This window comes from Diachasma alloeum, unplaced genomic scaffold (genome assembly GCF_001412515.2).
Source record: "Diachasma alloeum isolate Michigan unplaced genomic scaffold, Dall2.0 Dall_scaffold_00280, whole genome shotgun sequence".
In the NCBI taxonomy this organism is placed as follows: domain Eukaryota; kingdom Metazoa; phylum Arthropoda; class Insecta; order Hymenoptera; family Braconidae; genus Diachasma; species Diachasma alloeum.
The window spans coordinates 987,473-1,014,291 of NW_021680419.1; the positions used below are offsets into that span (position 1 = coordinate 987,473).

At 37.8% G+C, this 26,819-nt stretch overlaps 3 protein-coding genes across 4 annotated transcripts in view; 1 reads left to right on the forward strand and 2 right to left on the reverse strand.

Moving 5' to 3' along the window:
* Window positions 1-667: 667 nt before the first annotated feature.
* LOC107038356 (protein NipSnap) overlaps window positions 668-26,819 on the reverse strand; it is a 38,242-nt gene continuing 12,090 nt past the window's right edge. The window contains exons 1-5 of one of the 2 annotated variants that reach the window (XM_015257402.1): window positions 4,815-5,116; window positions 2,973-3,152; window positions 2,703-2,871; window positions 1,728-1,995; window positions 668-1,071 (exon numbers count right to left, since the gene is read on the reverse strand). In XM_015257402.1, the coding sequence (XP_015112888.1) occupies window positions 923-1,071; window positions 1,728-1,995; window positions 2,703-2,871; window positions 2,973-3,152; window positions 4,815-4,897 (849 nt within the window). In that variant the 5' untranslated portion in view covers window positions 4,898-5,116 and the 3' untranslated portion in view covers window positions 668-922. Of the gene's footprint in view, window positions 1,072-1,727; window positions 1,996-2,702; window positions 2,872-2,972; window positions 3,153-4,814; window positions 5,117-26,819 lie in introns of those variants that run through there. The other variant, XM_015257403.2, reaches the window with a different exon arrangement.
* LOC107038309 (disintegrin and metalloproteinase domain-containing protein 10) lies at window positions 6,749-21,891 on the forward strand. Its single transcript, XM_015257336.2, has 12 exons — window positions 6,749-7,045; window positions 7,540-7,778; window positions 7,859-8,003; window positions 11,702-11,820; window positions 12,547-12,933; window positions 14,567-14,920; window positions 15,042-15,166; window positions 15,921-16,049; window positions 16,124-16,630; window positions 18,132-18,259; window positions 18,339-18,588; window positions 19,820-21,891. Exons 2-12 carry the CDS (start codon window positions 7,685-7,687, stop codon window positions 20,894-20,896), a joined length of 3,315 nt encoding a protein of 1,104 aa, XP_015112822.1. The 5' UTR covers window positions 6,749-7,045; window positions 7,540-7,684; the 3' UTR covers window positions 20,897-21,891.
* Window positions 23,171-26,819, reverse strand: part of LOC107038352 (ATP-dependent RNA helicase abstrakt) — a 6,006-nt gene continuing 2,357 nt past the window's right edge. The window contains exons 2-3 of the mRNA XM_015257399.1: window positions 25,023-26,005; window positions 23,171-24,250 (exon numbers count right to left, since the gene is read on the reverse strand). Of these exons, the coding sequence (XP_015112885.1) occupies window positions 23,398-24,250; window positions 25,023-26,005 (1,836 nt within the window). The 3' untranslated portion in view covers window positions 23,171-23,397. The remainder of the gene's footprint in view (window positions 24,251-25,022; window positions 26,006-26,819) is intronic.

Here is a 26,819-nt window from a genome sequence, read left to right on the forward strand (position 1 = left end):
AGTGAAATTGGGGTCGATTTTTCAATAGAAGCTTAATTATTTAGTGAAAAATGCGGTTACTTACTAATTGATTGAAAATTCAAGAACACATTTACCCAAATTTTCTTGCTTCCTATTTTTTTTTGTGGAATAATTGAACTGAAATTTACAGTTGTCACCTATTTTTCATAAAATTCTCTGAAAAGTTCAAGCTTCAGAATTTAAATAACTGCATAAAATTGTTCCACCTCTTCACGCATAATTGAGCCCTCAAACATTGTGTGCAATACAAAAACATGGAAAATCGGATTTTGAAAAATGATGTTTTAAACCAAAAAATGTTCAAATCTGCAAGACATCCATCCCTTACTAGATAGTTTTAATTAACGAACGATTAATTTCATCAGCCGAATTCGTGGACATTCCGGACACTCGGCAATCCACGCTCACGGGGGTAAATAATTACCGTGCTACATACCAAACAGCATGACAGGAGCATAAAGAAATTGTTTGCAATAAGTGGAATTCGCAATGATAAGAAAAAGTGAAAAATCTCGTCATGAAAATGTTATTTTGCATTTTGAATTAATTAGAGATAAATATATGGAAGAAGTCTTATAGCAGAAATGTTTGTATTGGCTCTGAGCATTTGGGGAATCCTGTTTTGAGCAACGAAAAGATAATCAAATGAATGAGTAACAATATTTATTACATATTTTATACAAGTCTTCCCGTACATATCTTTTATTATCAACAACGATGATACAAGATTATTCAATTTCTATCCATTTATACATATATAAAATAAACGTAAATCAATTTCCAAAGGTTTTCAACAAAAGAGAAGGTAGACTTCGAAAAAAAAAATGCCTGGTGGCAGTTTACAAATTAAATTGACGCTTTCTTTGTGTTTCTTTCTTCAATCATAATTTTGGTTTTGGGTTTACTGGGTGGGGGAGAAGGCCGTGGGCCGGAGGATGCGACAGTGCATCTCTCGGATGAGGGGAACTGTGTAGGCGACGCACTCGTCCCAACCTGGGGAGCGCCAGGCACTCTCGCGAGTCTCTTTTCTTGATTGGAGGTCCTTGTAGCCTGATGAAAAATCATTATTTAAACGTCATTGCTTCGTGAATTTACTAGACTCTTTTTTTGTAAATTTCCATAATTTATAAGATAGAAATCTTTTTTTTTTCTAGAGGTATTTAAGAAATTCTATTGAACTACTGACGAAAAATTCTATTTGGTTTTTTGCGTCAATTCAATCAACAATTATTGAACATTCCCAACTACCAACTCCATTTTTGAAAAAATGATATTTTATCTGTTGATAGAGAAATGTCTATCGATATTGATTTTTTTATATCATTATTTATTCTATTGGCATTTTTCCTATAAGAATTCTTGGACATGAATTTCATAATTTTTTTTTCTTGGATTTCATTATGGAAAATAACACGATAAAATTACATAATCTTCTGTAAAAAAGGCATAATAAAACAAATAGAATTTTCCTACTACATTTTTTCATGCATCAGTTTTTACGACATTACAAAAAAATTTTAATTGGCAAAATCTCTGACAAAAAACTTCTCTCTATTTTACCGCTCAATTTATTATTCTCCAAGATATCTTCAAAACGGCTTAAACGTTCAACTTTGCAATCACTTTGGGACAATGAATTATCGAAAATGATCTCTTGGGAAGAAATTTCTGTGAATTTTGAAACCAGAGAAATACCATCAACTTACACCAGATATGATGAACGTTGTACAATCTCCCAATCTGCGAAAAGTACCCAGCAAACGGCTCATCATTATTTCTCCTGTGATTAATGGCTCTAGCCCAGTTATTTCCCCACTCGATCATGGTGCCGGGTCTGAGTCTGTAGCTACGTATTTCATAAATATTTGGTCCTGCTCGTTTAACGATCTGCGGCCAGAAGCTAAATGCCAGGAGATACTGGAGATGTCGAGAGCGGAGATAATTGCCACGCTCCTTGAGTAATCGCTGATAAGACTGCAATGTACCGAGCGAAAATAAAATACATTATGTTATGAGAGAACATTGCAGATTGCCTCACTTTTAGTTCTGAGAATATTTTGAGCATTTTTTTGCTGCTGATCTCTTTATATTCCTTTTCGAACCCATTTTTCCAAAAATATTTACGCAATAAACACACCCATAAAAGAATTTAATGGAGTTAGGACTTTCTCTAACAAATTCTCTTGAATTTCCATTGGAACTCTGTTAAAAAATTCTATTCATTATTTTTCATTTTACCTCGCCATTTTGCAATGAGATATTTGCTAGAAAAAAAATCAACAAATTTTTATTTTTCTACAGAATTTTGTGGGCATAAATTTTCCAAGTTTTTTCCGCTGTATTTTTATATGTTTCTCACAATAAAATCCGAAGAGAAAACAATTAGATAATTCATGCCCAAGAATTCTTACAGAAAAAATTAAACTGCAAATATCTATTTGAAAATGAGGGGGGGGGGGCGTTGTATAATTCTCAAAGCAATTGGCGTAAAAACAGGTAGAATCTTGCAATAAAATTCTGTTAGTGTGTCCTTTAAATTATTTTATACGTGACAAAATCAATTCAACAAAATTCCCGCATAAATTTTGAAAAAAATTGCACAGAATATTCAATCTGAAAAAAATGACACATTATTTTCTGAATATCTCAGAAAATACGATCCTTGAAATGAGTAATTGTACCTCATCCTTCGATAAATGCATCTGTGCATGATCAATCTTGCCATACCCCCCAGTGTACTGCCAAAGATGTATCGCCTGATCAAGATCGCCAACCTCGACGGTCCAGGAAGCCACCAGTTCATGATTCAACTCACCCTTCTTGGAATGAATGAGATCGACATTCTCTTTGCTGCAATACCCAACAATCACCAACAAACGTTGAAGGTAAGAAAATTCATATCCATTATTACTGTAGATTCAAAGATATTATAAGTGATAATTAGTAATTACTAATTCTTGATATATTTGTCGTATGAGTCGGGCCGGATGTTGTGCGTGTGTAACGCGTAAATGACCTCTTTATCCGATAGCATACGGGAGTGTGATTCCTTGGTTGGTTCCATCCTGCGGACACCGAGTTTACTCAGCCAGCCCTCGCTGTCTTGACATGCTGATGTTTTACTCACAAATCTGGAGAGTAATCAACACAAAAACACTTTGGAAAATCGCGCTCTTTTTTCACGCTCACGAAAAACTATCAAATTATTGAATTTTACACTGTTAAGAAAACATGAACATTTCTGCAGGGGCCTTTGTCGAAATGAAATAAACAATTTCATGGAATTGTTAAAAAAAATGGCGTTGCTTGAAAATTTTTATGGAAATTCTCGAAAGGTTTAACGTGATTGTCTTCAGGGATTGACGTGACATTTTTCGATTTCTGGATATGAAGATCTAATGAAAAATATTAAACACGCATTTTTTTATTTCGATAAGTAATAAAGAATTCACAAGTTACTAATTTTGATTTTTCATTAAAAAAATATTTAATGAAAAATCAAACATTATGAACAACATTAACAACAACATTAACATTGACATTATTATTTTTGGTTATTTTTTTATTTTTTTTTTTAAATTTTTCATTTTTTTTTCTCTCTATATAAATTTTTAAAAAAGGCGAAAAATTCAGGGGACGCTCAAATTCAGGGGACGCTGGGTGCCTATACGGGGGTTCCTATATGAGGAGGTGCCTATATTTATAAGGGATGTCTATATGAGGGGGTGGTCATAAAGGGGATATCGATATTTATGGAGGATTACTATATTAGGGGGTACTCATATGGAAGATGTTTATGGGTACGGTCACACGGCCGGGGGGGGGGGCGAAGCCCCCCCGGGTTGGCGAGCGGAGCGAGCAGGGGGCTAAGCCCCCTAGTTTCAAATAAAAAAATACGTAGTTATAAAATATTCTTCAGTCGAATTTTGGGATTTTATTTTTTTTAGCAAACAAATCATGCAACAGGTTTAAGGCACAGGGCTTCAACGCTTCTTTGTTGGAATCTTTTGCGGTAGAAGTTGTTGAACATGAGCTGCGCGTAAAATTTTGAGGTCTAAATTTAATTTTTCATCAAGAAGTATCAAAAAATGGGGAATAAATTTTTATAAATGAATTGTGAATGTGATAATATTCGAAAATACAATTTTCTCCTTTTGGATATTTCGAAATGTCCATTGTTCGAAGCTCTCCCCCTCGAGAAATTGATCTCATATGTGAATTCACTAAGGCACATCCATCATCTCAATATTGTTCAGTGAAGACCCCGTTTAATTTAATTCGTCTTGAGGCCCTTGACTTGCAAGCCCTCATAAAAATCTCTTCAAAAATAAATAAACAGACTAATCTATTCAATTGCAAAAAATTCTTGCGAAATGAGTATGAATATTAAAAAAGAATGGGGGGAAAATGAACCCCAAACTTTTAAAAAATGTGAATAACTCCTTGAATTGTTGAAAAAAATGTGGTAATAAAAAAAAATTCTCCTGATGGATATTTCAAGACTGTTTAATATCAATTCTATCATATTTTCCCCTTCAGCAAATTGATCTCTCACATGTGCAATTTGTTTCATGAACAACAAATTTAACTTAATTTGGCTCGAGGCCCTCGAGCGATGGCCACTTGCAAGTCCTCTCATAAAAAATCTCTCCAAAAATAAATAAACAGACTAATCTATTCAATTGTCAAAACATCTTGCGAAATAATTCGATCCTGGGAACGACTGTTATTCAATCCCCATGGAAAATAAAAATAAGAAGTAATAAAAATAGGATAAGAGTGATAATGTGTACCGAGTGGCCGTCAGGATCGGCAGATTTGTTTTTCCAATCACCGGCCCCGTGACTCTGCATGCCCCAATGACACCGGCGGCCATGATCACTCGATGGAAAACAAATATCTCGAGTCGTCAACAATAGCTCCAACAAAATCACTCAACAGTGCTGTTGAAAAAATAACGGGCTCCAAAAAGAAAACCTCAACTTTCGGTTGAAGCGAGTCAAGCTGCAGCCCGATGTGTTTCGACAGACTGGGGGGAGGTGGGGGGGGCGTTTGGAGAGTGCTTTTGGAGTCTGCAGCGTCGCCAGTGGTTCGAGCGTCAACTCCAAAACTGTGGGAATTCCGTGAATACCCTTGGCACATGTTGACGACGATAATCCAGGCATCTACTTCGACAGCTGAGCGAAGAATCGAGGGATTTAAAAAGCCCGCATGACGATGATAACCCGCGAGTTGGGGGAATAGAATGATTAGTCAGTAAGGTGCGAGGTTTTTTTAAATTTTTGTGCGACGGATTTTGCGATTTATGTGAATATTTTCAGGAATTCTGAAATGAGATTGCAGAGGATTTTTTTAATCAATGAAGGTGTGAGGTTTTTTTAATTTTTGTGCGACGGATTTTCGATTTATGTGAATATTTTCAGGAATTTTGAAATGAGATTGCAGAGGATTTTTTTAATCGATGAAGGTGTGAGGTTTTTTTAATTTTTGTGCGACGGATTTTCGATTTATGTGAATATTTTCAGGAATTTTGAAATGAGATTGCAGAGGATTTTTTTAATCGATGAAGGTGTGAGGTTTTTTTAATTTTTGTGCAACGGATTTTCGATTTATGTGAATATTCTGAGGAATTCTGAAATGAGATTGCAGAGGATTTTTTTAATCGATGAAGGTGTGAGGTTTTTTTAATTTTTGTGCGACGGATTTTCGATTTATGTGAATATTCTGAGGAATTCTGAAATGATATTGCAGAGAATTTTTTTAATCGATGAAGGTGTGAGGTTTTTTTAATTTTTGTGCGACGGATTTTCGATTTATGTGAATATTTTCAGGAATCCTGAAATGACATTGGAGAGGATTTTTTCAGTTGAGAAATTTTGGAAGGAAGTCTTTTGAACCGTTTCGGCATTTCGCTCAAAAATTAATCTGCAGATTATTCCGTAAATAAATGAGGAAATAAATATTTTTGTTTTTCGCAAAAAAATCTTGCGAAAAATGCATTCATCATTCATTCCCTCTTCTGTCAATATCTTTAAAACAACTCGTTTAGAGCAGAGAAATTGACAGATTTTTTCCGGTATGAAATTTAATATTTATAAAAATACCGACATTTGTAAAATAATCTTGACACTTAAAAAAAATCTGGTGTTCCTCCAAAAATGTTAACAATGCGCTCACCCCTCCGGACCTCCGCGGCTGCGATAATCCAGGCCCCTACCTGCACAGCCTCCCCCTATGGCCGGAAAATCCCCTCCCCCCACCCCGAAAATTCGCCCCATCACCCATGCGCACCCCCGAGTCCACCAATCACCTCCCCAATAAAAAGGTCAAGAAACGTCTGTAACTCCTCATGCAGTCTCCGCAGAAATTTCCACCGGGTCCCCGCCCCGCCGAGCCCTAGGGGATGAAACCCCCACCTTCCCAGAATTCCGTCGTCGGGGCGGATCGAACGCGAGGCCGTCATACAGTCCTATCCCTCCACCTCGCGAGGTGGATAAACCCACCGGGCGCCCAAGTGAGACAGCGCAATCCCCCCGACACCGCGCTAAAAGAAGAGAAAGCCCCCGCGATGACGCTGGTGGCACGCAGGAGGGAGTCGTTGTCCTCGGATGAGTCCTCGTTAACCGTTTCCACCACCCGTTCACCTATCCCACCGTGGCCTCCCCTCACCCGTTAAACTACAAAACAGAAACAGTGAAGAAACACAAGTAGATGAAGCTCTACGAGACGCGTTGCGCCCAACTCCGAGCGTCTGCATCCCATTGTTTGTTTTTATTAATTCATCCTCGAGTGATTAACCGGAGCATTGTTCCACTCGGTTGGCCGCGTTGCACATGCAGTAGTCCACGTGACGGCCGAGTCCCGTGTACAAAACCCGTGAAAGACTTGAATGAAATTAATTTAAAGTGAACACCGCCGAGTGATGACGAAAGACACGTTAGATGAAATTAGACTCTAGGACGAGAGAGTGGAAAAAAAAATTAAGGACAGTAACAATAGCCTCGGCGGCGGGCGCCTCAAACAGGTAGGTGGTATTCCCCCTCCCCCCCCCATTTCCGCAAAAAAATATTAATTGTTTTGTTGTCCTCCCCTGTTACATCCGCTTTTGCATCAATCAATGCTGGTTTTTTCATATCGCTTTGTGTCTACCTGTACCAACCGCCTACCTCAGCAATTCCGGTTTTACACAGCGATGCCATATCTATCCAATCGGTTATGATTCATCTCGTTTTTTCACGCGTATACCCCTTTGCTAATGGAAATTCAGTGGTTAAAAAAATAAGTGTCCGACGGTTAACGGTTCCTTTCGTTTCATGGTGTTCAACCAGTGTTATCCAAGGTGTTGCATTTAATTCGATAAATCATCGTGGCTTATTTATGTAACAAATTGATGAAAGGCACGTGCAGTTGCGTATTGCATAAGGCGATGTGCATAACAAAGTTAAATATAGTTTTAACTGATAATAGTTGTTGAGGGGAGGGAGTTATTTAGTTGTTGTTGCTCTGATTGTGGAACAGTGATGCGACTGATCAACGATGCGACACATATGGGCCTGGACCTGCCTGAAATATCGTGGTGCAACTGGACATTAGAATCTGGGGGCACCGTACACTCGTGATACGCCACTGGACGAGGTTTGCGGGGCCCCGGGGACTTATCGCGATGTACGCAGTCCCAACGAGTCAATGGGCCCTCGCGATCCTCTGTATCATACTGGTAGACGCGTGGCCACTTCACCCCCTTCCGCCGCACGAAGGTCAGTCCATGTTACGTTGGGTGTTATGGGGTCTGTGGTGTGTGCACAACACCGTGAATTATTGTTTTCTCTTATTCTAGGGATTGTGAAACGGACGTACATTGGGCATTATGGGCCCGCTTGGTACGACCCTAGCGCGCTCAGGGAGCACAGGGGGAGGGTCCGGAGAGGCGCCGACGGGGAGAGGGAACAGGCCCTTGTGCTCAGCCTTCATGCGCTCGATAGGTGGGTCTTATCAGGGCTCCTTCAAAGTCATACGCGCGAGTGTTCGCAACATTTTTCGGTGACACTGGAAATGCCAGGGTTTTAGCGATGTGCGACACTCTTTCGGACAAAATTCACGTTTTATTTTAGTTTTCTGGGAAATTATTGGTCGGGTTGACGCGAAATAATATGGCTTTTTTGGGGGTTGTCATTGTTGACTGACTCACGAAGTTTCATGGGAGTGCAATCATTTTACCGCATTTTCTCTGAAGTTTTGTGAATCCCCGAAAAGTTTAGGGAAAACGCAGGAAAATAATTGCACGATCATGAAATTTCGTGAGTCAACGAATTTCGTGAGTCAGCACTAAGTAATGATAAAATGAAAAAATTTATCTATCGTTTTTTATATTTTTTTATTTTTTTTATCATTACGGTATATTTTTTCACGTTAATCCGATCAACAATTTGCCAGAAAAATTCAAAAAATGTGAATTTTAGCGAAAAGGGTGTAATATATCCTTAAGAATGTTTTGCCATTTTCAGCAAATCTTATTGTTTCAAGTTCAAGGAATTCTATATTTTTTTGGCCGATAGCAGAACGTATGAAACTATCTTCTTTGATGTTGAAAAAAAATTAATCGCAATAATTTTTCCTTATGTAATTTATAATTCACCTGTTGTAAGACTCTAACAATAGAAATAAATATAGAAGGTAATGTGCAAAAGTATAGTGAATCGAATGGCCAGAAAAAAATTCGGGGACCCGCGCAAAAACAGAAAATATTTAATGACCATGAAAGGTATTGAATATTGCAAAAATTCAGGGAATTATTGTTCGGTATCTTTGATCGAATGGACATTCACTTAAACGTAATGTTCATTTTTCCTGCAAGTTTATAAATTCAAGCTTTCGTTGAGACTTTAACAGCCCCTCAACATAAAATGCCCAATTTTTGTTAAATACCCAAAACGAATAAAAAATTCATGAACGATTTGATTTGATTTGAACGAATTGGATTCTCAACATTGAAATTAAACTCATAATTCCCTGGATGTTGTTGAGGAGTTATTTTTACGAGACACCAATTAATTTCTCGTAATTCTCATCAGTCATTAAGAAGTAATCGATGAGAATTGTCACGTGGAGATTAGGTTGAAGGATAAAATGCTGGCACTCGGAAATTTGCAATTCCAAAAGGAATCGCATGCATTGGCCTCAGCGCACTCCGCGCAAGTGGCTTTTAACCAAATTCAACGATAATACTTCTTCATGTATACGAGAATTTCCTATTGTTTCAAGTGATAATGTGGGTCACGTGGGAGGTGAACGTAAAAATAGGAAAAATGAAACGGATGAAGCCATTGTCGATAGTTCTACGGCTTCTTTGACGCAAATGTCCTTGGAATTTGTGCTCATCCGATTTTCATGGCTATCGTCACACTTTATCCTATCCATTTTCGAAAAAGAGACATTTTCCACTAGCCCTTGAAATTCATCTCGAAAATATTCGCAAAACAGCGCGAAATAAAGTTCGGAACTTGAGGAATAAGAGCGCGTAAAATTAACTTCTTTTAATCTTCAGTAACTTTAAATCCCCTGAATAGAATTTCCCAAAGTTGGAACAAATTCTAAAGTACCTTTTATGAGCTTTAAAATTAGGTGAAACTCATTGAACTCGAACAGTTAGCTCCGAAGACTTTGAAGATTAATTTAAAAAATTCATTTTCCCGGAATACTCGAGAGAGTTTAAAAGACGTTTCCACAGAATGTAGGAAAATTGAACTGTATTCTTGAATTCACAATTCAACAGAGTGCTACAATCTAATGAAAGAAATAATCCAACTGAATTTTCGCTCATTCTTATCTGTCCCATCGAATTCAAATATTTGTTTCCACCCGGGACGGCCATTAATATTAAATTTCATCAATATTAAAGGAACCTGCGACTTACATTGATAAAGGTTTGAATATTCTCATCAGAATATAAAAACAGTACGATAATAATAATTTTAATTTGCGAGTGATGATGAATTCAATGTGTGATAATATGGGACTGTGAATTTTCCATTACGTAAATTATTTTAATTTCTTAAAAGGTATTACCAATTGACCAAATAATCGGCAATCTTCCTACCGAAATTATTGGGTTATGAAATAGTTCAGAATCTGAATATTTAAACTGATGATTACTAAAATAATAAAAAATTTAAGAGTGATGTTGAGTGTTGTTAAATCACAGCCTCAAAATTTAACGGTAATTATGATTTATGAATATGGCTATCCCAGGTTCCCACTCAGTTTCAAGGACTTTTAAGATTAATTTAAAGAATTAATTTTGCCTGGATATTTGAGCGAGTTTAAAAGACGTTTCGACAGAATGTAGGAAAATTGAACTGTATTCTTGAATTCACAATTCAACAGAGTGCTACAATCTAATGAAAGAAATAATCCAACTGAATTTTCGCTCATTCTTATCTGTCCCATCGAATTCAAATATTTGTTTCCACCCGGGACGGCCATTAATATTAAATTTCATCAATATTAAAGGAACCTGCGACTTACATTGATAAAGGTTTGAATATTCTCATCAGAATATAAAAACAGTACGATAATAATAATTTTAATTTGCGATTGATGATGAATTCAATGTGTGATAATATGGGACTGTGAATTTTCCATTACGTAAATTATTTTAATTTCTTAAAAGGTATTACCAATTGACCAAATAATCGGCAATCTTCCTACCGAAATTATTGGGTTATAAAATAGTTCAGAATCTGAATATTTAAACTGATGATTACTAAAATAATAAAAAATTTAAGAGTGATGTTGAGTGTTGTTAAATCACAGCCTCAAAATTTAACGGTAATTATGATTTATGAATATGGCTATCCCAGGTTCCCACTCAGTTTCAAGGACTTTTAAGATTAATTTAAAGAATTAATTTTGCCTGGATATTTGAGCGAGTTTAAAAGACGTTTCGACAGAATGTAGGAAAATTGAACTGTATTCTTGAATTCACAATTCAACAGAGTGCTACAATCTAATGAAAGAAATAATCCAACTGAATTTTCGCTCATTCTTATCTGTCCCATCGAATTCAAATATTTGTTTCCACCCGGGACGGCCATTAATATTAAATTTCATCAATATTAAAGGAACCTGCGACTTACATTGATAAAGGTTTGAATATTCTCATCAGAATATAAAAACAGTACGATAATAATAATTTTAATTTGCGAGTGATGATGAATTCAATGTGTGATAATATGGGACTGTGAATTTTCCATTACGTAAATTATTTTAATTTCTTAAAAGGGATTACCAATTGACCAAATAATCGGCAATCTTCCTACCGAAATTATTGGGTAATAAAATAGTTCAGAATCTGAATATTTAAACTGATGATTACTAAAATAATAAAAAATTTAAGAGTGATGTTGAGTGTTGTTAAATCACAGCCTCAAAATTTAACGGTAATTATGATTTATGAATATGGCTATCCCAGGTTCCCACTGAGTTTCAAGGACTTTAAAGATTAATTTAAAGAATTCATGTTGCCGGGATACTTGAGCGAGTTTAAAAGACGTTTCGACAGAATGTAGGAAAATTCAACTCCATTGTTAAATTCATAATTCATCAGCGTGCGAAAACCTAATGAATGAAAGACGACTTATCAAAATGATCCAATGGAATAAGAATATTTGTTTCCACTCAGAAAATTTACCATGCACCTCACACGAGACACCAGGATCTTCGCCAAAGACGCTGTGTTCGAGGGCACCGAAGGGCCAATTCCCTTCGATACTCTGCACTCCTACGTCGGCACGATCGAAGGTACTTCAACAACTCTTTGACGTTTAGACCCATTCTCATTAATACCATCCATAAAATCCCCTAAGCTTGACGTTCATTTACATATTTATTTACACCAGTTGAATAGCTTTTTGCATACAAACAAATGTTTCATTTAGAAATGAAATCATATCTCACTATCAAAATAAAAAAACAACCAAGATCACGTTCAAAAGATAATCTACCCGAGCCTTAAAGTAGCTGTACCCTTACTGTAAATTCAAATATTATTGAAAACTGCAAAAAAATTGCAGAAAACTCGATTAGATTCGGGTTTCTAATTTTTTTCTCGATTCAATTATCGTTTTGGCGTTTCAAAGAAGAAGTGTTTAAAAATCAACATTTCCATTGTAATCAAAGATTAAACTCTGAATTTTTTTTCATCAGATGTGAAAAAATCAAGAATTTTTTTGACACCGCATAAAAAATAATCCACCGTTTTGCAAAAAAGTTTTATTATTTATTTATAAGAGGGAAACGTTTGAAAAAATATCAGTATTTTGCGAAATTTAATTTAGATAATACTGACTGGGTATGAGTTTTCTCAAATTTTTTCCATGCAATTTAGTTGAAAAATTAAAAAACTGAAAATATCCAAAAGTACAGCGTAGCTCGGCCGAAGGGTGGAGCTACTTTAAATGTAGTTTTATTTGATTGAAATGCGTAATATCTCCGAATGCATCCAATTAAAATCTGACTAATCTCCAGAGGATGAGAACGCCGTGGTGGAGGGAATCGTTACCTCCGACGGTCTGTTCGACGGCTCGGTATCAACCCAACTCGAGGAGTACTATTTCGAGCCGACGAGTAGGTACCTGGCGAGAAGTTCAGGCAATCGAGTGGAACAAGACGAAGAGATCGATACATCACCAGCTTACCACACGATAGCGTATCGAGCCTCGGACGTCGTCAATCCAAAGTCCTCGAAGCGTTGTGCGAGCCAAAACTTGTACCTCGGGAATATGAGCTTTGGTCATTCGAGGGAAGATCAACATCAAGCACGTGGGGATGACGATGGGGGATCGTTCGAGCCGTATTTCGAGCAGCTACAGGACCACAGAATCAGGAATTATGGGGGCTATTACTCGAGGGAAGGTAGTTGGGACTTTACATTACGTATTTTCTGTCGTCGCCAATGAAAATATAGCGCACTGGGAAAAATAACACTTCATATTATCGTTGATTTGACTGATGACTTTCCATTTTCTAAAATTAATGCATTCATTTTTGTCGCGTCGCTTGGAACATCGCGATGTTTTGAATTCGATATCAATGTTAATTACGATTTCTCTGTTATTCGAAGGATATTGACAATTGAGTCAATATTGAGTCAATTGATGTTGAATTAATAGTCATTTAATGGGGAATCTGTTTTCTTCAAGTGTTTTTAATCGAAAGAATTGAAAATTTTTATTTTAAGAACATTTCTCAGAGATTTTTCGTCTGACATTACGTGAACAGATTTTTATTTGACGGAAAATACATATCAGAACTATCAAAACAACTTTTAGATTATTCGAAGGATATCAACAAATAGTCAATTAAAGATGCGCCTGATCTCATTTAAATAATCTCAATTTAAAAAATCAACAATTCTTAGTTTGAAAACTTTTCTCACTTGAAATTTGGCATTAATATCAGAGATTTTTCTTCTGCTATTTCGTAAACAGATTTATATTGAGTTAAATTGTTATTCTCTGTCGTTTTTGTCGCGTCGTTTGGAACATCGCGATGTTTTGAATTCGATATCAAAGTTAATTACGATGTCTCTGTTATTCGAAGGATATTGACACTTTGAGTCAATTGATGTTGAATTAATAGTCATTTAATGGGGAATCTGATTTTTTCAAGTGTTTTTAATCGAAAGAATTGAAAATTTTTATTTTAAAAACATTTCTGAGAGATTTTTCGTCTGACATTACGTGAACAGATTTTTATTTGACGGAAAATACATATCAGAACTATCAAAACAACTTTTAGATTATTCGAAGGATATCAACAAATAGTCAATTAAAGATGCGCCTGATCTCATTTAAATAATCTCAATTTAAAAAATCAACAATTCTTAGTTTGAAAACTTTTCTCACTTGAAATTTGGCATTAATATCAGAGATTTTTCTTCTGCTATTTCGTAAACAGATTTATATTGAGTTAAATTGTTATTCTCTGTCGTTTTTGTCGCGTCGTTTGGAACATCGCGATGTTTTGAATTCGATATCAAAGTTAATTACGATGTCTCTGTTATTCGAAGGATATTGACACTTTGAGTCAATTGATGTTGAATTAATAGTCATTTAATGGGGAATCTGATTTCTTCAAGTGTTTTTAATCAAAAGAATTGAAAATTTTTATTTTAAGAACATTTCTCAGAGATTTTTCGTCTGACATTACGTGAACAGATTTTTATTTGAAGGAAAATACATATCAGAACTATCACAACAACTTTTAGATTATTCGAAGGATATCAACAAATAGTCAATTAAAGATGCGCCTGATCTCATTTAAATAATCTCAATTTAAAAAATCAACAATTCTTAGTTTGAAAACTTTTCTCACTTGAAATTTGGCATTAATATCAGAGATTTTTCTTCTGCTATTTCGTAAACAGATTTAAATTAAGTTAAATTGTTATTCTCTGTGGAAAATTAATGTCTGACTGAACGACACTATTTTTCCCTCCTTTTTGCTACTATCATCTTCTTTTAAGAATGAAAATTGATATAATCAGGGAAAAAGAGCAGTTACGCAGCGCTGACAATCGACAGAAACCGAATAACCAGACACCTCCACAAACGAGCCACAGTCGATCCCCGAAAGACCACCTGCATGCTCTACCTCCAAGCGGATCATCAATTTTTCTCGCGCTACGCCACCGAGGAGGCCTGCATAGAAGTCATGACGCGACACGTCCAGCGAGTCAACTCAATCTACAAACACACTGACTTCAATCAAGACGGCAGACCCGATAACATAAGTTTCATGATAAAACGCGTCAAGGTGCACAACGGCGAGGCACTCAAGGACCCCAACTATCGGTTCCCTGGGAATTACGGGGTTGAAAAGTTCCTGGAACTTTTCTCAGGTAATTACTGGGGTTTCAATCAATTATCGGGGACAATAGCACTGCGAGGGAGGAGTTGATCAAGTTCTGGGGGTCTTTCTGTTTTTGTTTTTTGGTGATTGGGCTCTGGCCATTCTCACAGAGGAGGACTACGATGCCTTCTGTTTGGCGTACATGTTCACTTATCGGGACTTTGAGATGGGGACACTGGGACTCGCGTGGACTGGCGATTTGAAGAATGCTGGGGGCGTTTGTGAGAAGAATGGGGTGAGTTTTTTAATGAAATTGCAATGGCTCGATGTTCATTGGGCAATTGGGAGGAGGAGGAGGTTCTCGGAATTGTCTCATTCAGTGATTTCATTGCGATAACAGAATCACATTATGAGTGGTGAAAATTTTTGACTGGAATTTCCATGAATTTCAGGGCAATCATTCCATGAGAATTCATAAAAACCAGGGAAATCTAAGTGAAAATGTTTCAATTAATTGAAAACTCAGAAAGTTCAGAAAACCTCGTTTTCCGGCTGCTCAAAAATGAGGAATTCCATTGGATTTTCAGTGAACTTTGAAATTTCACGATTTTTCCCCTAAGTAAAATTCAATGTCTCCCTCCTGAAAATTTTCAATCAACAATCCATGAAATTTCATTTTTTTTTCAACGGTTTACATTGCCTTTTTTCTTTCGCCGGAATCGCCAGAAAAAAAATCGACTTCTTGAAAAAAATTCACAAAATATTTAAAACCTGTATTTTCAGAAGATCACAATTTTTTAGAATAAATAATTCATAAACAATTCCACCCAAAAATCATCTTTCAAAATGATAATTTCATTTAAATTAAATTGAGGTCTGAATGAAATTTAAATTAATGTCCAAACAATTTCCAGGATTTTACTAATCAATAATAAATGCTGTAAAGCTTTTATGGTGCAATATCATCGAAATGACAGAGAAAACCCTTTAGCCTCGCCCAACCCATTCCACTCACCCCTAAACAATCTAATATTAACCAAATCCCCCAGCATTACCGTGGGAGTATGAAATCCCTGAACACAGGTATCGTAACGCTCCTGAACTATGGAAAGCACGTGCCACCTGCTGTTTCCCATGTGACACTGGCACACGAGATTGGCCATAATTTTGGATCACCAGTGAGTGCCCAAGCTCTTACAAACTTTGATCAATTAACTTTTAATTAAACCCAGTCCTTCTTTCCTTCTCTCAGCACGACCCCGAGCAGTGTACACCGGGCGGTGAGGACGGTAACTTTATAATGTTTGCACGTGCCACGAGTGGAGATAAACGCAACAATAATCGCTTCAGTCCGTGCAGTTTGAATGCTATAAATCCGGTATTGAACACTAAAGCCAGATCACCGAAGGGCTGTTTTACGGAGCCACAGGCATCGCTGTGTGGCAATGGAGTTGTGGAGGACGGGGAGGAATGCGACTGCGGATGGGAGGAGGACTGCAGGGATACCTGTTGTTTTCCGCAGAGGAGGTATCCACCAGCTGAGGGAAGGCCCTGCACACTGACCCCCAGGGCCACTTGCAGTCCTAGCCAGGGGCCATGCTGCACCAATGAGTGCAAACTCAGGTTTGGGGACAAGTGCAGGGAGGACAATGGCTGCAGGGACGCGAGCTTCTGCGATGGCAGGACTCCACACTGTCCTCCTTCCATCAATAAACCTAACAAGACTATTTGTAATGAGGAGTTTGTGTGCTTCATGGGGGTGAGTAGTCACTTCATTCTCTCTGGATTTTTTGGACATTCAAGCTACAATTGCAGACCAAATCAATTTCATTGAATATTCCACGGTTTAACTGATTCGTGACCAGATATGGAATTTTAGCATGAATTCTTGGATGTTGATCGAGATTTTTTATTTAAATTTTTAAGAGTCATTTTAAAAGACAATGGAAAATTTTTGACTAGTAGTCACTTCATTCTCTCTTGATTTTTTTTTGACATTCAAGCTACAACTGCAGGCCAAATCAATTTCATTGAATATTCCACGGTTTAAGTAATTCGTGACCAGATATGGAATTTTCGCATATATTCTTGGATGTTGATCAAGATTTTTTATTTGAATTTTTAAGAGTCATTTTAAAAGACAATGGAAAATTTTTCACAGACATTGTCACATTTGTTTCACTGAATTTTTAATTTCATTTGAGAGCTGTATTTTTTAATTAATTCCATTTGAAATTTCAAGAGCAATTCCGTAACAGACATTTGCAAAGCTGATAGTTTATGAAGAAATATAGGCCTGTAAAATATAATGACAATATTGAGAGAGTTTAGCAGAGGTCAGTCTAGAACTGAAGAAATTGAGTGAAGATTCATTGAGCAAGTTCCATGCGAATTATCTTCATTCGGATGACTATATTTTAAGATTGAAACTGACATATTCTCTATATACTATTAACAGATAGATATAGATTTGTAACGCCCTGAGAAAAAAAATTATTTTTGCCAAATATCCATTTACTTGAGTCATTCTCAGGAAATCCCCATTAGGCTTCAATTACGTCAATTATATTGCTCTAGAAGATGATCATATTAGTTACAACCTTGAGTGAACTTCTTCAATAATTATCAACATTAAAAAATTGATCGAAATTCTGCCCTCCAGAAAATCAGAAATTTAGGAAAAATGAATAATCATCGGAGGAGCTCCTCCAAGGTCATGTGCAACATAGTCATCCTCTAGAGCAACATGATTGTTGTAATTGAAGCCTAGTCAAGCTCCCCTGGGAATGACTCGATTGAAGAAATAGGGTAGGATAAAATAGACACTTTAGACGTTTTTAAAATCATTCATAACTCAGAAACAAATGTATCAATAGAACTCAGTTTAGGCTCATCACAAAGGGAAAGAATTGTTCTTTGTATTGAAAAAAAAAAAGATTAAATTTCATCAACATTTCAACCCGTCACTAATATTTTTAAAAAAGTCAAAAGTGACTCCCCTACGATTTTGAAAAAATAAATGCTTCTCTCAAGTGAATGAATATTTGGCAAAAATAATTTCTTTTCTCACTGTGCACATAAACCGTGGAGTATTCTGCACATTAATATGCATCACAAAAATCGCAGTAGATAATCAGTGGAATATAACTCTCAAAATAACTCACGAAATAACAACGTCCCCATGTTTAACAAGACGTTTCATCCGATATTCCCCGAAAATGTTAAGAATACCCCATTGATCAATTCCCTTTGGCTCCCAGGAATGCACCGGAAGTATTTGCTTGGCCTTCGGTCTAGAATCTTGTCAGTGCATACCAGGCCCCAACGATCCACCCACAAAAGCATGCGAGCTGTGCTGTCGTCTGCCTGGCGAAAATCAACCATGCCTGTAAGCCCATTAATTTTCTAATTGCCTCAGACCCCGATTTCCACTCTGACTCATCGATTACCCTGAATTATTAAAACAGCTCGTCGTTCGACTGGAATTCACCTCCCTACGATATCCCAGATAAATTCGCCAAACCTGGTACACCCTGCAATGATTACAACGGATACTGCGACGTATTCCAGAAATGCAGGGAAGTTGATCCCAGCGGGCCACTGGCAACTCTACGTAAATTGTTACTCTCGGATGAGAGTCTTGCCACGTTCAGACGATGGGTCGCTGAGCACTGGTATGCTGTTGCTCTACTTATTCTGGGGACCATATCACTTCTCGTGAGTAGTCTTGAATTATTCTCATTTCTTTTTTTGAATTTCAGTTGTTTAATATTTCTTTTGTGAGATTTATTTGGTGAAGTGGTAACAGATGATGCAATTTTTGGAAACTCAATTAATTACTACCAATTACTATCAATTATTAACAATTGATTAATTATCACTTTTTATATATTGTTTTGTTGGTAATAATTTATTGAAGCATGATGTTGAGAACTTTTGAATTTCACTCGAAATGAGTTAAACTACGTATGGAAAAATCGGATAGAGATGTTCTGTAAAAAATTCATGTAGCGGTAATTTATATTATTTATTTTGTTTTCTTTCCATTTCCGTCTTCGCAATTAGATTCATTCAATTTTATTCATTCTTATTCTCATTATGTATAGGGGAGAATGGGGTAAAACGGTCTCTTTTGATTTTTTCAAAGATGTTAACAGCTCATTCAATTTTAAATAAACTGAAATAATTTTTTTCCCACGCAAGCTGCACTTCTTCCCCTTTAGAGTGAGCCTAGGCTGATCTCAATTAATGAATTTGTTTCTGAGTTATGAGTATCACAAAAAAGTCAAAAGGGCCCGTTTTACCCCACTCTCCCTTATATATTTTTGTTCTTTAATTCACAAGTTACAACATTGAATGAAGAGGAATTACGTTGAAGATCAACCAAAACTGGTTTTTTTGTGATCAAAACATACAAAAGTCCAATTGAAAAAATCGTTGGAAACTGAATTTCAGTTCAATTATTTCACGAAAAATCGTGAAAATTCAAGTCACTATACACATGGCCCTGAATTTTCACGTTTCCTCCCAACGTTCAACATCTCTATATCATTTTTCCATACATAACACTCCAGAAATAATTACTTCAAAATCTTCTCATATCCCTTGACTGAAAATTCCATCTTTTATTTTGCGAAAATGTTTAAAGCTCTTTGCTCCCCCCAAAAAAAGCCACAACATTTTTTTCCGAATCACAACAACCCCCTAATCTGTCACCACTCCACCCCTCAACTTAACTCCCCCCAAGAACTAATTTCCACTTACGTTCTCAATTATTCATATGATTTATCTAATTTCGCCACGTCAGAGACACTGTAAAAAAGCCCCCAAGGAAGTCTGTGATAAAAGTAAGTCACCCAACAATTCCCATCCCCCCCCCTAAAATTGAATTATCGATTACTCCATCAGCCCCCAAACTCCCCATATTGACCCCCTCATCTGCATTCAGGTGGTGAGCATCCGTTACCTGGGAAAACGTCCGGACCTCAAGCTCAAGTCAGTGACGATAATTCACAGCTCGACAACGGAAACAGTGAGACTGCCGCCTGAGGGTACTGAGGGTGTAACAGTTCACCCACCAGCGGTACGAGCTAAACTTCCATTAAGTAGAAAAGTACGTGAGAAGCGTCATCACGCCAAGCATCACGCTGCGAGAAACGATAAGACGGTTAAGAGTGCTCACGCCAGTAGTAATAAGAAGCTGAGTAAAAAGATTATGATACAAAAGAAGAAGAAGAAGAAGAAGAAAAAACGAGTGGCGCCGATATTTATCGAGGAGGCGGGTCGCAAGGTGTTGGTGGAGCAGTCACCACTTCACAATGGAACACAACAAGCACCTAACGAAGTTAATGTGCCACAGTTGACAGAAACTGCTGATGAGGGAGGGGCCAAGAGCGCCTCCAAGCAGTGGAGAAACATGAAAAAACGAAAGAGCAAGGAGGTCATTGATTATTCCCAGGCTCAAGCTGAGAAGGTTGATAAAGTTGACAATGTCGTGGTGGCTGATAACGCCGATCCCAAGAGCAAAGTCAGATCCTGGCTGCTGGCCTCATCCTCCCACTGCAGGGCCGAACCACTGACTAAAAGCAAGTCAACACCTGCTGGCCTAACTAATGGCCTAACTAGTGCCAATCGTCTGACTGCCATCACCAAACCCAGGAGACGAGTGGAGCCTGCCACTCGCACCACTGCGGCCTTCGCCAGGGACCCCAAGAATGATCGGGTACGCCTGCAAATAGTCTACAAACCGCCATTCAAATTCTCCGTCAGACTGAAGAAAGCCGAGAAAATTGGACAATCGAGTAACCCACGTGTTCATAGTCGTAATCCACCGAGGACAGCTGTACTTGTGAGGACTTCTAATAAGAAGGAGAAATTTAGGATAGGGGGCAAGCAGGGGGGTAGTGGGGGCAATAATTCTGGGGTGCCAATGGAGTCTTCCAATGCAGCCAATTCTGATCTTCACACTGTGCCCTCCGATCTTGAGGTGCTACTTTCTGAAAGTGAATTTCTCTTTTCTGAGTGATTTTTTTTGGGGGTGACACTGGCGGGAAAATGATGACGGGACGACCTGATTTCGAGGATTTGGTTTCTTTCGGAGGGCACTTCAGGCGTTTCTGGTTAGGAAGAAGTGAAATACACTTTTCCTCGGGGCGAAGAAGGATATGAAGGATATGAAGCTCTTGAGAAATGGTAAAATACGGGGAAAAGAGGTCGCTTCGTCTTTATCTTTATTTTGTGTGGGAGGGGACTTTTTTGAAAAATGTGTGGGGTTGAACGATTCGAGGATTTTGTAATTGGTGAGTCAAGTCAAGTAGTTCTTGGAGAGGTAAAGGTTTAGAATTCATCTAAATGAATCTTTTTCTGATAATTTCATCAACTGCCGAAGATCTGATATTTGATTTTAAATCTAGGACTTTACTGGATAATTAAAAATATCGCCAACTGCGAGTTTTTTAATTGATCATAAATTAATTGTTGAATTGAGTGGGCATATATTAATTTATGCCGTAAAAACATCTACGGTTGATCGAATAATTGTCCGGGGATAACGTAAAAATATCTCGTAAACCAAATTAAAAGACTTGATTCCTCTGCCTCTCCACACAACACCAGTGGCCAATGATTTAAAAAAATGTATACTAGTCTGTCTCCTCGACTCGATCCACGCAGAAGTCCTCCCCCTATTTTATTACGAATACGTAATTACCAATTAACCGACGGTGCAACGGCCGTGATACTCACCGTATAACATACATTAACTGTGATTACCTCAATGTTATTAATCATTTTAATTGCAACTCTATTCCAAGGCGAGTCCTTCGTCTTCCGATAAACTCAGTACATCCTCCCAGACGAATTAGTCTGCGGATTTTGTTGAATTTTACTCATTAAATTGATCGTAGGGTACTTAAGGGGAGACTACAGTCAGTTTTGAAAGTCGTGGGCTGTTGGAGTGAGATTTCTCATACGTCGAAGATCGATTATATATGTCTGCAAACGCATAATTAGTGCAAAAAAAAATTTTTATCGTGCGGTTGCCCCGCTGACGCTTAAAAAGTTGAAAATAGTCCAAGGCCTGCAATTTTTTTTTTAGTTGACAATTTTGGATTTCCAAAGGCTCTTTTTTTTATTTTTGAAAAAATGTGTCGAATAAAAATTTCGAGTTAGTTTTTTGAAATTTTACATTTTCAACCCGAAAAAAATGAAAATTTGAAAATATGCTATAAATATTTAGAAAATCATTTTTCTGGCAATTTTACATAAACATTGCAATTTGTTATATATAAATAAAAATCACATTAGTTGTGCAGGAGTTAAATCAACGAAAAATTAACTCGTAGTTAGTGTTCTACGCATTTTTCAAATAATGTAAAAAAAACCTTTCTAGCTTTAAAATTGGACGCTTTAGTCAACATTAAAAATTTTTTTTGTGCATGAAAAATCTCACTCCAATCGCCTGCGACTGTTAAAACTCAGTAGTCTCCCCTTAAATGAATTATGAATTAATTAAACGAAATGAAGTGTTAATTATTGTGATATGTGCCAACGCGAGATGTAATAAATACTGTAACTACTTCACGCACTGCCGAGGTGACCGAGATTCCGACACAATTCTGATGTGTAAAATTGCTTTGATACGCTTTCCACTCGATGCTGTCTAGACATACAGCAGGAATAATCGATAACCGGGGAATTGTACTAGTTAATGACATTGCTAGGTCTATTTTATCAATTAAAATCGTCTATTATGTAAATATCGACTAAACGAAAAAGATAAATCATAACGCATCGTGTGCAATAAATCTAGGAACTGAATTGTTTTTACACGTGTGAAAAGACATGTACATAGAACTGCTTCCTACATCAAAAGTGTTTTCGTCCAAATCTTCATGATCCGAGAGATAAACAATAACTATCAACAAAATGCAGATTATATATTAATACATACAACAATATACATATGTAAAAGAATTGTTTGGCTGTATTTTTGCACGGGCTTTGTATAAATAACATTACGTATTAATGAGGTAAATTAAATAATTGTTCATTGATCAATTTTTGGAAACATAATTTATTTGATATCCTGTGTTAATCCCATCCTAGACATAATATGATGTTATAATTTTGTGCATAAATTCATTGGATGAGTTCACATTGAACTGTTCAATGTCATTCTTTCCTCCTTAGACCCATATTTTTCATTCAAACGATGAAAAAATGAAATGAAAAATGGCCGAACAATGAAAAATCAGCATCATGAATAAAAATTCACGGAAAAAGAATTTTTCCAATTTTGTTTTTTTGTCATTCTTTTCTCTTTAGAACAAAATATTCTTTCAAATGATGAAAAAACCATTATTTAATTTCATCCAATCGTTTATCGACATCCCCTTAAAAATGGGTAAACAAAAAATCAGGATCCAAGCGAGAAATTTAATCCGACAATTATCCATCGCAATAATTCACGATAATTGCTTCCAATTATCGTTTCACCCCGCCAATAAAAAAATCCCAATACTCGCCTTAATAATCCGCAGCATTACTGGCGAGATAATCCCTCCGTCCAATATTGGAAGCCTGTTTATTCTGAATGGCCTCCAATTTGGGGCACTCAGTAATCCTGTGGCCGAGTCCACCGCAATAACTGCATCCCCTCTCATCCCCGAGATTGAGGTACTTCTCATTCTCCGAGCAGAGCTCCAGGAGGAACGGTGGCACCTTCTGCTTGGCCTCCATGAGCAGATGTTTGAGATCCAGCAGCACGGACTCGTCATTAGATTTATTAATGAATGTCGTGGCGATGCCAGTCTTGCCGGAGCGTCCGGTACGACCGATGCGATGCACATAGTTCTCGACATCATCAGGCATGTCGTAATTGATGACATGCTGGACATCAGCAAAGTCGAGCCCTTTGGAAGCTACATCAGTGGCCACAAGGACGTCCTTCTTGGCCTTTCGAAAGGCCTCCACAGACCTCGATCGTTCCTCCTGATCCTTACCCCCGTGAATCGCCACTGCCTCCACTCCCTTCAGCAGGAGGTACTCGTGAATGGCGTCGACATCCTGCTTCTTCTCCGCGAATATCAGCACTGGGGGTGGCGTCTTCTGGAGGCACTCCAGGAGATAAACAATCTTCGCTTCCTGCTTGACGTAGTCCACCTCCTGGATCACGTTCATCGAGGCAGCCCCAGCCCTCCCCACGTTTATAGTCACAGGTTTGACCAAGGCGGATCTCGCAAAGTTCTGAATTTTCTTCGGCATGGTTGCTGAGAATAGGAGAGTCTGCCTCTGACCCCTGAAGAACGAGAAAATCGTTCTCACGTCCTCCTCAAACCCCATGTCTATCATCCTGTCTGCTTCGTCCATGCAGAGGTACCTGCAGACGGTGCAATAGTACAATTTATGCGAATGCTTAATTGAAGACACTTCTCTCATGTTTTAGAGATGCAATTCTTCGCATTATTTTTAAGGATTCGTAGGTCTTTGAAATAATAAAACTACGTTAATATTTGTAGCCAGCTGTCCGCTTGATATCAGTAATTAAAAATGAAGGAATTACGTTCTCAGATGTTTTGAAGAATTGAACTTTTTGATTTATGAGTAAAAGACGATTTTGGTAAGTTCAATTTGCGCTATTGTAGAAATTGCTTTTTGACAATAACTTTTAGATGAAAAATAATGAAATTTTAAATAATGGAGTTCGGTTAGTGGTATAAAGGGTCACGAGGTTCATTCCCAACAATAAAATTTCAAACTTCACCGAAAATTCTATGAAATCCCAATTTTTAAATCTTCGATTAATTGAAAATTCTGGAATACATTCACCTGAATTCCCCTGATTCCTATTAATTTGCATAAAATAATTGAACTGAAATTAACAGTTTTCCCTGATTTTTCACTAGACTGTGAATTTTTAATGACGAAACTCCTCAAAATTCCTGAAAAATTTTCATTTCTACATTTCTGTCCCCTCCGAGTGTTTCATTGACATTCTGGCCTATGCCCCGCGTGTTAGAAGCCCGCCGTTCACTATTCATCATCTCCTAAACATAGCTGACGACTATTATAAACATTATCTATAAAAAACACGGAGAGAATCTCAAGAAAATCGTGTTTTCCACATCCCCTAAATTTACCAAAAATCTTACCTGCAGACGTCTAGTTTAACAGTCTTCTTCCCCAGCATATCCATGAGCCTCCCCGGTGTTGCCACCATGATGTGAACCCCCCTCCCAATAATCTTCAAGGACTCAGCAGGTGGTACTCCCCCGATGGCCAAGCAGCTCCTGATCTCCGGGCATCCCTCCGCCCTCAAGCTGTTGGTGTAATGCTGAACGATGTCAAACGTCTGCTTGGCGAGCTCCCTCGACGGACATATGACGAGTCCATAAGGACCCTCATTCGGGACAAATGGCATTCCCACTTCCTGTTCGAGACAGAACATGATCAGTGGGAGAACAAAGACGAGGGTTTTTCCACTGCCCGTGAAGGCGATTCCAATCATGTCCCGACCAGAGAGAACAGTGGGAATCCCCTGGACCTGAATAGGCGTTGGCCTAGTGATCCCCTTCTTCTCGAGGCCGTGGATGATCCCTCGGTGGAGTTTCATCTGTTTGAAGCTGGTGAGAGGAGGAGGCACCTCTTCCCCCTCGGCCAGAATGCGAAGTTTTCTCCTGATTTTCTCTGATCTCTCTGCTCCTGCTGACAGAACAACCCTAGGGGTACGCCAACTCGTTCTTATGGGGTCCTCGTACTGAATCCCCTTGGCCAACTCAGCCACTCCCATCAGCGCCTTGTTCTCGGCGACACTCTCCAGGATCTTCTCCTCCTCCTTCAACTGCTTCTCGAGGGCACTCTCCTTCTTGGCCTCTGCCATTCTCTTCAGCTCTGTGTGCTGGTCCAGCAGGGATATGTTGGACTTCCTGCCCCAGACCTGACCGTCGTCATCCTCATTTTCCTCCCTGTCTCGCTCGTTCTCACTACTACTTTTTCCCGCTAGACCCTCTTCTTTGATCTGACGGAGACGCCCCAGTTTCATCAGCTGCTGCTTCTTTCGCTCCTTCACGGGAATGTAGGGCACGTAGTCGTCGGAGTCTGAACTACTGGATTCTTCTCTTCTTCCGTATTTTCGCTGGAATATTTTGGGAATTCTTCAGGAGTTCGGGGGTGAAAATCGAGGTGGAGTGGTCATTTATTTTTGATAATATCATATATTTACTATTATTGAACATGGAGAAAAGTTAATTCTAGAGTAGACAATATAATGTTCATTAACCCTTCATCTGGAAGTAAACAGAATGAAGAGAAAAAAATGGAATTGAATAGTTAAATATTTGAAGAATAATATTCGTCCAATAATTTTCATTCTATTAATGCCAGAGTGCTAAAAAAGTGATTAAAAAACGTCTGGGGGATCCAGTGAGGATCGAAGAGCTGTGTGAACTTGGAGTCGAAGTTTGATAAATCGATTGTTTTTCTTATAGTATCGATTGTACTCAGTGAGTACCTGAATGTACTACAATCAATTTCATTTGTACCCCGCACCCCTAGACGTAAGGGGTGCGGGAAAAATCGTGCAGCGTCGGAAATGAAGGTACGGAAAAAATTTTCATGAGCAAGGATTCAGCATGGATAGTACTTGCATGTACTATATTTTTCTATTTCATTTATCAACTCCTTCAATACGTTACCCGCTTCTAAAATCTTAAATGTATGGAGGACGTCAGGAAAACATACAGATAGCTTCTAAATCGGTAGAACTCGTTTGTACCAACGAAAATGATTCATTATTATTATTATTATTATTATTATTATTATTATTATCATCAAATCACCTGATTCCATTTTTATCAACCGTAAAATCATCGTAATGGATTCCATATGTAGTTCGTGAAGTTTTGATGTTAATAATAATAATAATGAATCATTTTCGTTGGTACAAACGG

Bases quoted from the DNA above. Each gene is read 5' to 3' on its own strand.
- LOC107038309 (XM_015257336.2), top strand. From the start codon at position 7,685: ATGTACGCAGTCCCAACGAGTCAATGGGCCCTCGCGATCCTCTGTATC. The intron at 11,821-12,546 runs GTACTTCAACAA...ACTAATCTCCAG, and splicing joins CTACGTCGGCACGATCGAAG to AGGATGAGAACGCCGTGGTG. The intron at 18,589-19,819 runs GTGAGTAGTCTT...ATCTGCATTCAG, and splicing joins TGGGGACCATATCACTTCTC to GTGGTGAGCATCCGTTACCT.